Raw genomic sequence first — 13,279 nt, 5'->3', positions numbered from 1 at the left:
ATTAGAGGTGTTTGCTGTTCTGTGTGAGCACCTCAGCCATGAGAAAGGAAACTGTGAAACACCAGCATCTTTGTGATAGAGGTAGTGGATTGAATGTGTGTGTGTTTACATTCCCTGTAATGCAAAGTCTTATTGTCTCAGACCCAAAGACACATCCCTGTCTCAAACATGTCTTGCTCTCTAAACCCCAGTGTGTCTCACAGTGCAGTTGTGCAGGGAACGACTAGCAGCAGTGAGACAGTAGAGAGACACTTCCCAGAGACACGCCTCCCACCCTTTTGCGCTTCTTTGGTGGCCTGTCAGGCATGTCCCTCTCTGCCTGTTTGGCTGGAGCCTCGGGAGATTTAGGGGTTTATGGGTAAAGCCTGTGAGCCCCATAGCTGTGCTTGTGTAACTCAACCCTGGCTCAGACTCCATCATATTAATAGCATATTCTGAGGGGCTGGAGTTTTCCCCCATCCCCAGATGGAGGGGTGTAGACTCTGTCCCCGTGGTGTTAACGCGTAGCGTGCAGGTCAGGGCAGGTGATTACCTGTGTACATGTGGGCGATCGCTATTTCTGCTGCTGCACTGTGAGATTTGGGAGCAGATTCTCCTTGCGAACTCCCAGGCTGAACGTCTGGGAGGCGGGGCTCTCTGTATAGTCTTTAGTTCTTCTTGAAGTTGATGGTCACGCCCTCGGAACCCCCACACAGCCAGGGCTCTACACAGCTGGCACGACCAGGCTCGTCTGTCTGAGGTCGGTCTGTCTGGGGTTGGTCTGTCAGGGGTCGGTTTGTCTGGGTTCGGTCTGTCAGGGGTTGGTCTGTCTGGGGTCGATCTGTCAGGGGTTGGTCTGTCTGGGGTCGGTCTGTCAGGGGTCGGTCTGTCTGGGGTCGGTCTGTCAGGGGTCGATCTGTCAGGGGTTGGTCTGTCTGGGCTTGGTCTGTCAGGGGTCGGTCTGTCAGGGGTCGATCTGTCAGGGGTTGGCCTGTCTGAGGTCTGGCTACAGGACATCCCCAGCAGGGCATTTCAGTTCCAGGTCACCTGAGGTGTTTACAAGCGCTCTGTCTGCAGAAGCACGAGATGTATTGTTATGTGTTACATTGCAGCTGTTTGCCTGTTTCTTTTCTTTAGAAAAGTTCTCCAGCCCCTTGGATGCAACCACAATACTTATAAACCAACTGCATATAAAGAAAATGCACATAAGATAAAAAAGTGTATGAAGATGATCAAGAGAAGACAGAACCTAAACCTAATCCGAATCTGTGTAGCAGTGGGGAACCGTCAGGGCCCTCTACGCCCTCTCAGAGGGCCTAAAATATTCTTAAAGCATTATATATATAATTATCCAATTTTATTTTATCTACTTACAGTTTGACATTCGACATCTAAACAATTACAAAAATATAAGCAAATAAAATATTCACCCGTGTCTATTCAATCTGTGTTGGAAGGTGAGGGGTTGAGTGGAAGCCTGTGAGCCTGTGTCTCCCCCTATCAGGACTGTGATGCCCGCTGTTCGTTTACAGAGGGCCTGGCAGTTATAATTCAGCGCAATACCAGTTTCAAATGACAGCAAAATTGACCAATCATATCTTCTCTCTTAGTGGGCAGGCTTAACTGTATGATAATTTCCGCCCGCTGTGGCGACGCTAGCTGTCGTTAGCACCATCGCTAGCTAGTTTCGATTCATCCCTTTGACGTCCTCGTGCGCGTTGTTTACATATTCCGCTTCCGAGAACCACGGAGCTGTGAACCTTATTTTGTTTGGAAACTTATTTTGCTTAAGATGTTATCTAGTACAGATATTATTGTTTATTGCGTTTTTAAAGCTGTACTGTCGTCTCAGTTTTTCTTTATTTAGTTTATTAAGAAAGGAAAAAAAAAATTTCGGGGGGGAGGGGGGGGGGGGGGGTAGCGGGCCCAGGTTTAAAGGTCACGGTTCGCTACTGCTGTGTAGTGAACATGGGCTCTTTCAGACGAGCAGAACCAGCCTTCGAGGCCGCAGGGAGGTGGATGCCTTCCAGGTTTCTGCTCTCCTGAACCCTGAACCCTGAACTCATTTCTTAACTGTTCCTAAATAGCACATGATGACTAAAGCGAGCTGCTCTGATGTGCTGAGTGGAGAGAGGTCATTCAGGCCTGAGCAGGCTGCTACCCTCCTAATCACCCGCTATCGCAATACAGAAGTCAAAGCTCTTATTAGCTCAGGGATGTAGTAGTCAGCCTCTAGGAATCACAACTTGTATTCTCTGTGTTTTGAACAGAGGTCACAGGAAGGACTGGGCTGTGTGTCAGTGTGGGGGGGTCAAACACAAGCCCCCAGCACACAGCACACATGCATTATTACACAGACCTACTACATCCACATTCATGCCAACACACTATGGTTTTCATGATTTTCCAGAAAAAGATGAGCTGACCACAGCTTTACAGATATTTCCCTTTCAAAACAAAAACTGCCTCACTAATTCTACTGCTGTCTCTCTCTGTCTCTCCCCCCTCCCCCCTCATTGGACAGTCTTAGCTTGCCTGTTTTCTTGAATGAGTGTCCTGAGACTGGAACGTGAACTCTTTATGCTATGCACAGTAGTATGAGGCTCAGTTACCCGCTGCTGTCAAGAGGCCGCATCATGGCGGATGCAGTTACAGTAGTGGGCTCTTGGTTCAGCCCCTCTGTGGTCGTTGAACCAACATCTACCACACTGATCAGTAAAACCAGTGTGTGCGTTTGTGTGTGTGTGTGTTTCATTTGAGTGTGTGATCCCCCACCATGGTGTAAGGGTAATGTCGAGAACTCGGACCTGCCCTGGAACACCATGTGCTGGATACGCTACACGTTAGCTCTGCCAACCTTTCACCTTCCATAGTCAACCTCCACACCAGCTTCCAGCCAGAAGACCATTAACCTGCTGCACAGGCCGGTGAGGCATAACGCCGGCATCACAAACCCCTGCCCAGTGACCCAGCCTGCTCCGACATCTCCTTCACTGCCCAGTGGAGGTTTATACAAGCCTAGTACTTTAACACATGCCCAATCGACCTTTATATAAACCCACCAATGCTCCACAGTAGCCCTGCTCTCCTGTAACAGCAGGGATCACTGCCAGTGAGGAGGGCTCGGGCGCCGGGCTTCTAGTCTGTTTATAAGTGAAGGATGGTAGGGTGGCACACACGTGTGTGTGTGTGTGTGTGTGTGTGTGTGTGTGTGTGTGTGTGTGTGTGTGTGTTTTCTCTCGCAGGTCAAATTCTTGAAAACTGTCCCAGTCAGCACTAAAACGCTGCTGGTTGGGCATACTGCCCTCTTGTGGCTGTTTAGGGCACAGTGCTGATGGGACTGTTGGGCTATTTGTGGGAAGACTCAGGTCATACCCCCTGCTGCGTATTTATGCTATGTTTGTCAAACTCACGTCGTTTAAACACTGGAATGCTCTCAGCACCTCTGGTGTATATCATGGGCCTGCATGATTTAATGTGGAGATAATATGTCTTAATCTTTGGAAACAGGATGTTCTACTGGGGAAGTTGGATTTGAACTGGAAGAGTTTAAATTTACCTCATAATATTTGTATTTGAGGCATAGGTGTAGTTTTTGACATTTGCCCCCTGAGTAATTAATGTGTTTGGTTGGGTGGTGTGAGCAGTGTTCGTCCATAAAACTGAAGTGTTTTTGGCCCATGATTTGAGATGCAGATACAGAGGTGTGGAGGTGGCTCTGTTGAAGATAGAGCAGTCCTGAAGGGTTTTGTTTGTCATTCTACTAGGGGGCGCTAATGAGCAGTAATTACTATATTTTCTTTGTAGTTAGCATTCTGTTAATGTACGTGGTGGTTTAATACGTGCTGCTTTCTGGAGGTTTTTCTGACAAACGTGGTCCTCAGGAAGATGGAGTACAGATTCAGGTTCAAACAGGAAGTATCCTGCTCTTATCAACTGATTTAAACAATTGATTGTTTTTAAATTAAGTACGTAAGTATTGTGCTGGCTTGATCTAATTAGAAAAGTTAGGCAGCCATGACGGCAGACTTTGAAAAATCTTTTTTGTTTCAATTCAATATTGGCAGTGATTTAATGGCCTGGTTAGTCTTCTTCATCCTCTGATAGTTCTGTGCTAAACTGGACGCTGTTGCTGCAAGCAAAGACACTGGATGCTGTTTTTCAGGACGTGTTTAAGATTTTTCCTACACCGCTGTGTATTTTTGTGGAACGATGCAGAACACTAATTACACTGCTTAAACACAGTGTCATTTAGACCGGTGCTAGACATAGTCGGACGACACAGTGCTGTGGGTTTACAGTGTTTATCCAGGGTGCCGAACATCAGACACACATTTTTCAACTCATTCCAGCTTGTCAGCGGTTCTGAGTGTGAGGGGAAGCTTTTTCCAGAGGCAGCTACATGGTGTTGCCTCTCTATCCAATACCCCCATGTATGACTCGACTCCAGCCTGGTCTGTGATTGGCCAGGGTCACAAGCTCCGCCCACCCTTCCTCACCGAAGCCTGGAATTCAAAACTCACCAGATACACATCCAATCAGCTAATGGTCCCTCTGGGCATTCCAAAGAGGGCCTGAGGAGCAGGTGCTGAGGATTAGGTGGTCAGACCTTCTCCTCCAGCCTGGTTGAGCTCCTCTACGTCAACACCCGCCTAAAACCCCGTCAAGGTCACGCCAGACTCAGGATCCACAGCATCTGCCCTTTACTACTGGAAGGATGTGTAAGCACCACACAGGCTGCGTTTCTGCAGATATAAGAGCAGGTCCGAGTGAGGGTTCTGTTTGGGTTTGGGTTTGGATTTTGGTTGTTTGGTAGGTTTATCGCGTTCCCTTGTTTTAATAATTGTTACAGTTGTAGTAATAGTTGCAACAGATCCCTGCATCAGTATGTCACACCTGAGTAGAGTGCTAATCTTTGTGCCGTTGTGTCCGCGCTGATGGACTTGTCTTTGTGTTGATCTGTCAGTGCTGATAGATCTCTCATTGTGCCGTTGTGTCTGTACTTTGTGTCCGTGTCGATAGATTTGTCCTTCTTTGACATGCGGTCCCAGAATAGATTAAATGGACAGTTACATTAATGGCAAATTCAAAGACGCTCAGTGTACGTACGCGATGTTGCTCAATCAGCTTTGCACTGCAATTACTGAAATGACACCCGCAGTGTGACGGTCGACTTGGAACCGTGCAGGAGAACTCATTGGGCGTTGGGGTAGAGGTCCAGGGTTCGTATCAGGCTCACAGTAATCCCACTCCAGTACAGCACAACCCTGTGCAGAAATGCTGTCCAGTCCCTGGAGACAAGCTGGACATGTTTGGGCATGTTGTGTTCCTTGGCGAGACTTTATTCGTGGCGCTTGGAAGTAGGAATTCCATCCACGTTTCTGAAAGCACCTGGCAGTGATACCTGATTGGGATATATGGGAAATATATCAGCGCTGTGGAACGGATTAACTGTCACAATCAAATGCAGCAGGGAAAACCAGTGATTGGTTTGGCCTTCTCTCCGTGTCTCCATCTGTTGCCCTTGTGCTTGTAATGGAGTTATGGGGTTGACTCTGTTGTTCTGGCTGGCTCTTGCCTTCTCTGTTGGCCTCGTGGTTTGTGAGTGTGTTTGGGAGCTGATGTCCATTTCAAGTCCACCTTCACCTGGAGCTCAAGCGCTAAGCCCAATCTCCAGCACCAAGCTGTCATCACCACAGATCAACCTTGGGGCTCCTCTCTGTTCCTTACATTAGTCCTGCTTGTAAAAATAGCTGTCAGCATCACCTGACCCTCTCCCTGACCCGCTCGGATAGCCGCTCAGAGTCGTTATGGCACCATTGTTAAATTAGATTAAATATCTCTCTAAATTACGTGTTAATGAGGCTGTAAGTTCTTGAGCTGGTGTGTGTGTGTGCGTGTGTAAACCAAGCTGCATGCTAAGCAGTTCTTAACTGTTAGAAACGGAGTGCTCCATAGTCAGTGTGCACACCCCACGGTCCCACAGTGCTTTATGTGTCTGCTGGGAAATTAGACCCTTTCAAGAGAGTTACCAGTTCCCTGCACACGACAACACCACTGCATGTTCGGGAGGAAGGCCTAATCGTTCTGGAGAAAGCTTGTGAAGTTCACAGCATTTCATCCCTGGTATAAATATAGGAATTCAGAAGCAGATATTAGGTGATGAATTCCATGTCTGGTGACGGGACACAGGAAATCAGGGTTTATTATTTGAATCTTCTTGACCACTTCTATGTCACAGTTTTTGTATGGGCTGATCCAAAAAACCGATCTATACTTTTCTGGGATCTGTTCAAGTTGATTGTGATAGATCCCTTTCATGATAGATCCCAGTGAGCTCAGTGCCACTGGTACAGTTTGGCTTTCACATTCTGTATCATTTGTCCTTCTATATGAAAACAGATGTACTTTAAGATCTCAACTTTGACCATGACGTTTGGGTCATCAGAACTGGTAGGATGGATTTGTTCCACATACATATCTTTGCCTTCCTGTTACGGAACACAATATCAAACAGACTACAATGATATTTCGATTTATTATCATGGTCGGGTCCCACACGCTTGTGTCTTCTTGGGTGGTGATGACTGTCTGTGGTTAATGATCAACTCATTTGTTTCCTCTGCTGTGTTGCACCTTCTACACTTGCTGCCGACTTGCATTCCGATGATCTAGTGGTGATCTAGTGGTGATCTGGTGGTGATCTTGTGTTGGTGGTACCTGGTGTGATATGTTCCAGTCTCCAGCCCACTCTGAGCTTCATTAGGGGGCAGACACGACTGTCAGTGACACTGTTCCTGCTGAACTGTCTCTGGCGGGACAGGTCAGTGTTTTTGCTAATGTACTTCAGCACATCATCTCTAATTTCGTTCATCTCATATCTGGCTCATCTCATATCTGGCTCATCTCTAATCTGGTTCATTTCCAGGACGATAGACCTTGCGTTGTAATAAGCTTCTTCTCTTCTTGTGTGAAGCACTTTGAATTGACAGTGTGTATGAAAGGTGCTATAAATAAACTTGCTTTGCTTTGCCTTCATCTCTAATTCTGTTAATCTCTAATTTGATTAATCTCAATGTCAGATTCCCATTTCCTATTTTCTGTCTGTTTTCTTTCTGTGTTCAGTTAGATTCCTGGATCTCTCTGTGACCGTATGGTCCAAATGCTTCTTCTCTGCAAATCGGACTCTGTGGCGTATTGGACCCCAGGTTCCTGTTCTGATCTATATCTCACCGTGTTCTTGCCTTTGTGGATGCGTTGCAACACACTTTTCACAGAAATGTCTAAGAAGGTTTTTTGGGATACTGCAAACACACACCAAACACACAGCCTTCTGCATGAGTGTTTCATTTGAAGGTGAAACAGACAGTGCCTATAGAACTATGTTTAGTGGTTTGTAGCTGAGGAATTACAGTTAGTTCATGTTCTAATGTGTTTGTGGTGATGGCAGATGAAGCCGCTATAATGTCACCCAGTTCACTGCCTTCTGCTACACTCACATCCGTCATTTCTCTTTACGTTCTGCTTCATTCTCAATTGGCAGGTTGATACAGTCGTGATCTTTCATGCTTTCATGATTAGTTTTCAGATGATGGACAGTTAAAACCTGACACTTACACTTTTCTCTCTCTCTCTCTCCACACACACACACACTCACATAAAAACACACACACACACACACACACACACACACACTTGCGCGCGCACACACACACACACGTATGAGCGTGCGCGCACACACTCACACACACACACACACACTCACACACACACACACACACACACACACAAAAGCTCTCCCCCATTCCTTCATCCCAGGCATCCTGTTCACGGTTGACTCCTCCTCCTCCGGTGCCCTCGGCTTCGTTTAATCCTCTGTCTCGTCACGTCCTTTTAATAGGCGCGTGGACATCGGCGGGAGGGGTGGGAGGGGTGGGAGGGGTGGGAGGGGGCGGTTTGTGTGGGGGGATTGAATTTCAGCAGAGCACTTCTCTGTACATGTGTGATCTCAGTCTCATGCAGACCGGCATGGTGGCTGAGAGACGCTAGAGAATTCACTCTACCTCTCCAGTTTTCCCTTTAACACCCTTTCCCTCTCTGTCTCCGTCTCTCTGTGTTCTCTCTTTCTGTCACTATTTCTGTTCACTCTCACTTTCCTTCTACATCTGTTTCCCTGTCTCTCTCTCTCTGCCTCTCAATCTTGGTCTTTCTCTCTCTGACTCTGTCTCTTTGTCTGTCTGTCTCTCTCTGTCTCTTTGTCTGTCTCTCTGTCTCTCTCAAGCACGAGCAAAGGCCACCATGTCAGTGCCAAGCTGCAGTGGTCTGGAGGTGCTTCTGTCCACTCTACAGGTAGGCACACCTGCATGACTCTGTGTGTGTGACGGCGTGTTTAGGAGAGAAAGTCTGTGTAAACAGGCCTGCTTTGACAGTGTATGCTGAAACGCTGTGCCCATCAGGGCAGGGCTGGGTGCTGATGTAGGCTATCACGCTCCTCAATGCACATACCTGGAATACACATACCCAGCACTTCTGTGGCTCACAGCGAGGCAGGGAAACGGAGAGACAGGGAAACGGAGAGCAGGCTGTGTCAGCAGCAGCAACAAACACGCACCACCCTGAACACCACCCTGACCGCACACACATACACCACACTGACCCAACCCACATGCACCAGCCTGGGCAACACATACATGCACCACCCTGGGCACCACCCTGAACCTTATGCATTACCTGGGTCTCTCCCAAAGGGTTAAGACCCCGCCAATAGCTGCATACGCTTTAATCATCATGTTTGAGGTGTTTTTATAGCTTTGCCTGCCTGATGAAAGCCGTTTACATTGCTTCTACACAAGAACCTTGTGGTTGTTTATTATCTAATTTGTTTATAATGTAAATAAGCAATCTTGACTTCTTCTTTGTGTACCTGTTGCTTAGAGATGAATTAATGATTCCTATGCTTTCTTGCGAACACGTGATCTCGCACATTTTAAATACACTTTCCATTTTCATTCTGGAAATATTCTGAAGTTAGGTGTCCTTGGAAGACAGAGGGATGTTGGGCATCAGGGAGGGCTCGTTTGGCTCTGTGTGGCTGAGATGAAAGAGGCTGTTTATGAGCTCGCTTCACCTCCCACTGAGTCTCCGCATCCGCCAATTCTTCAGCGCACACGCTGGAGGCTCGTCAGCCATGACTGTAACCTTGCAGCTCACAACTCCTGAAACCAGCTCACTGCTCCTGAAACCAGCCCACTGCTCCTGAAACCAGCTCACTGCTCCTGAAACCAGCTCACTGCTCCTGAAACCAGCCCATTGCTCCTGAAACCAGCCCACTGCTCCTGAAACCAGCCCACTGCTCCTGAAACCAGCTCACTGCTCCTGAAACCAGCTCACTGCTCCTGAAACCAGCCCACTGCTCCTGAAACCAGCCCACTGCTCCTGAAACCAGCCCACTGCTCCTGAAACCAGCTCACTGCTCCTGAAACCAGCCCACTGCTCCTGAAACCAGCTCACTGCTCCTTCCAGGAACCACTGGTGCCTGAAACTGAATACTCATACGTTCCATTTTGGACCAGCACAAGTGGCTGGTTGTTTTTTATTTATTTATTTTTCATTTGTGTGAGCGTGAGGACAAGACTGAGAGTGAAGACAACACTGAGCATGAGGACAAGAGGAGACAGACAGCGGACATTTCAAATAGCCTCATTACTCTGCTGTGTGGGAGGTTCTGGTCAACGACTGGTCATCAGCAACCTCCACCTGCACATGAGGTCACCACCTCCACCAGCGGCAGAGGTTATGGTCGACCCACACCCAATCCACACTTCACCTCAACCCAACCCAAAACCACCTTCCATCTTCATTCAACCCAACACACACTCAAACTCTCCCCAAAGCCAAACCCGAACCTAAAGCCTACATTAAACCCCAACTTAACCCAGCTCCAACACTAGACCCTATCAAACCACATAACTCAAATCCACACAGCCCCATAAAACTAATCTCCCACGTCTGATCTCAACTCCCCAACTTCCATTCCAGACCTCTTCGGTCTGAAGAACCCAGATGCTGGACCAGGTCTGAAAGATTTACAGGAGCTTTGGGGATCTGAACTCCCTAAAGCAGAAGCGTAACAAAGTGATCCCCGATTACGTGACGGGTCTCTCTGGAGCTCTTCTCTCCGGAATAATTGAACATAAGAATGCGGTTTTTGCTAACACTTATGTTTGAGAAGATTGTTGGAAAGGAGTGAAGCATTGCTGAACGAGCTATTCTGCAGCTATGTTTGTGGTCTTTGTGTACAGCAGTTGTGCTAACGGAGGTTTCTTTACAATACACAGCATTCGACCTTCCCCTAATGCAGCTTCTCTGGGTGGATCTGTGTGCCACCACTGCTGTGTTATTTTGCTGCCCAGGTGCACATACCTGGAGAACACTAAACAGCTATGCAGAGGACCTCCAGGTGTGTGGGTGCTCTGCTGAACAGGGTGTCTGGTTGTGACTGTACTGTCACCCAAATGTATTCCTAGTGAATATACATAAGTAAAGTTTGTAAAACTACTTTTGGTTGCAGGAAAGTGTGCTCTAGCAGTGCTTGCTGTGTGTATGTGTGTGTGTGTGTGTGTGTGTGTGTGTGTGTGTGTGTTGGGGGGGGGGGGGGTCTGTGCAGATCAGCAGGGTTGCTGTCAAGGTAGTGAGTGTTGCCAAACGCACACACACACACACACACACACACACACATCACTGTGCAAGTGGAATAAGGGTGAGGTTGCATTATGATGGAACCACAGCTAAGCCGAACACAGTGGGAGCAATCACACTGTCACACACACACAGCACTCATACTGTCACACACACATACACACACCTGAGGGCAAACGTGAGCACACCAGTCTCGATCACTCTCTCTCCCTCTATCTGTCCATCTCTTTCTAACTCTCATTCTTGTTATGCCCCAACTTCACTCTCTCTCTCTCCCTCCTTCCCTCTCTCCCTCTCTCTCTCCCTCTCCCCCGCCCTCCTGCCATCTCTATAATTCGGGTTGATGTTTGCTCCCCCTGCTGTGAACCTTCTTCTGGTGAAATTGGGAGCACCCTGTGGCTTGCCCCCAAAACACGTCTGCTTTTAACCGCAGGGCTGCTCTGGCTCCCTCTAGTGGTGGAGGTGGATGAGAACGTGGCTGCTGGTGTGTGGCTGCCAGGCTTGCCTGTGTGTGGCTCACAGAACAGGAAGAGGGTGCAGTTTGTGCAGATGAGATAAGGCCCAGGTTTTGAGATGCCTACTGCCGTCAGAGCAGTGCTGCTCACCGCTGACCCCTGCAGGACCCCTGTTGAAGCTCTTAGGTCTGAGTAGACAGTTTCCGCGTTTGCTATTGCTGTTGTTATTGATGTAACTGTTGTTATTGTTGTCTCTTGTACGCAGAAAGCTGGAGATGTTGCGAGTACTCTGAATGTCCTAAACGTCCTGGATGAACTCCTCTCTGCAGGTGAGACCTGTGCTTCTCTCTCTCTGTCTCCCTCTCTCTTTATATCACTCTCACTCACACTCTCTCTATCTATCTGTCTCTCTCTCACTCTCTCACTCTGTTCACTCTTTCTCTTACTCTCTCTGTGCTGATGAGTATTAAATGTTATGGTTATATGTTACTCTTAGGATGTCCTGGAGAGTAGATGTCTCATTGAAGTAGTGTAGTCTGATTCTTGCCTCAAAACCCCTGCATTACGGCCTTGCAGTATCCACACTCATCTTCATCTATGTGACCATGCAATAGTCTTCTGATTTAGGAATCACAGGAACTATCATCAGTTCCTGAGGCGTTTTACAAGAGAAACTCTTCTCTTCATTACTGAAGCAGTAATTGGAACTGCCGTACGAGGTCTGGAGTACGCATTCATTAAAAATACGACTACCGTACGAGCTCTGGTGTACGTATTCAATAACAATACAACTGCCGTATGAGCTTTGGTGTACTTATTCAATAACAATACAACTGCTGTACGAGCTCTGGCGTACGTATTCAATAACAATACAACTGCCAATACAACGAGCTCTGGCGTACGTATTCAATAACATTACAACTGCCGTATGAGCTCTGGCATACTTATTCAATAACAATACAACTGCCAATACAACGAGCTCTGGCGTACGTATTCAATAACATTACAACTGCCGTACGAGCTCTGGTGTACTTATTCAATAACATTACAACTGCCGTATGAGCTCTGGTGTACGTATTCAATAACAATATAACTGCCGTACGAGTTCTGGCGTACGTATTCAATAACAATACAACTGCCGTACGAGCTCTGGCGTACGTATTCAATAACAATACAACTGCCGTACGAGCTCTATTGACTGCAGCCTTGCATCCAAGGAGCTGTTTAAGGAGCATTCAGTGCACAGTGCATTTGGCCAAACAGAAACAACGTTGCGGGTGTGAGTGTACAGCACTGCCGATCAGGCGCTCGCCTGTGCTGGCGTGTGTCAGGGACTCACGTTCTACAAACACTTGGATAGGAGGAGTGACTCCATACTAAATCCTTTAATCAGAAATGAATTACCACAGCAGCAGCTCTGGGCCTGAACTAATCAGGAAGGTAAAATTTGAAGAATGATGGGAGAAAGGTGAGCATGAGGAATCCTAATAACGAGACTTATAAAAGTGCACCTGTGTTAGGGGTGACGCTGCTGTCTGGCAGGCTGGTTGGTAAGATGAGAGTCTTCCCAGTCTGTGGTGAAGGTGATGATGGTGACGGTGATGATGGTGATGAAGGCTTCATTTTTTGCAGGCACTGACAGGCGGATCCACTACATGATCTCTAAAGGGGGCAGTGAAGCTCTGCTTATGGCTCTGGTGAACACAGGCAGAGGCTACAGCCCAAACTACACCATCCTGCTGCCTGTTCTCCACCTGCTCGCCAAAGTTGGGCACAGAGGTGAGACACCAGGAGAAGAGAGGAGATGAGTGGAGAAGACAGGAGAGAAGAAGAGAAAAAAAGGACCTGAATGCAGTAGGCATGGAGGGGTGAAAGGTCAAGAAGGGGTGAAATGAGTACACTGTGCTGCATGTAGATATGACAGAGGATAACACATCGATTCAAACCATCGACCACACAGACAGAGAAGATGAGCACACACACTCCACACACAAACTCACACACTACACTGTCTCTGCCTGGCTGAAAGGAAGTCCACCCTGTTGACCCGTGTGCTGCTCTGTGGCAGTTGTACTGAGGTCAATCAGATGAGTAACACAGCAGTTTCACAGTGGAGCCAGGTGGAGTAATTCAAAACTGCTCAGACG

At 47.6% G+C, this 13,279-nt stretch overlaps 1 protein-coding gene across 1 annotated transcript in view; it reads left to right on the top strand.

Annotated features, from left to right (window-relative positions):
* LOC143526571 (cytosolic carboxypeptidase 4-like) overlaps window positions 1-13,279 on the top strand; it is a 70,211-nt gene that overhangs the window by 13,109 nt on the left and 43,823 nt on the right. Inside the window, 5 exon segments of the mRNA XM_077021044.1 lie at window positions 8,261-8,328; window positions 9,600-9,771; window positions 10,317-10,438; window positions 11,398-11,461; window positions 12,765-12,911. Of these exon segments, the coding sequence (XP_076877159.1) occupies window positions 8,261-8,328; window positions 9,600-9,771; window positions 10,317-10,438; window positions 11,398-11,461; window positions 12,765-12,911 (573 nt within the window).

Source organism: Brachyhypopomus gauderio, chromosome 11 (genome assembly GCF_052324685.1).
Source record: "Brachyhypopomus gauderio isolate BG-103 chromosome 11, BGAUD_0.2, whole genome shotgun sequence".
Taxonomy (NCBI): domain Eukaryota; kingdom Metazoa; phylum Chordata; class Actinopteri; order Gymnotiformes; family Hypopomidae; genus Brachyhypopomus; species Brachyhypopomus gauderio.
This window is presented reverse-complemented; position numbering and strand designations above follow the sequence as displayed.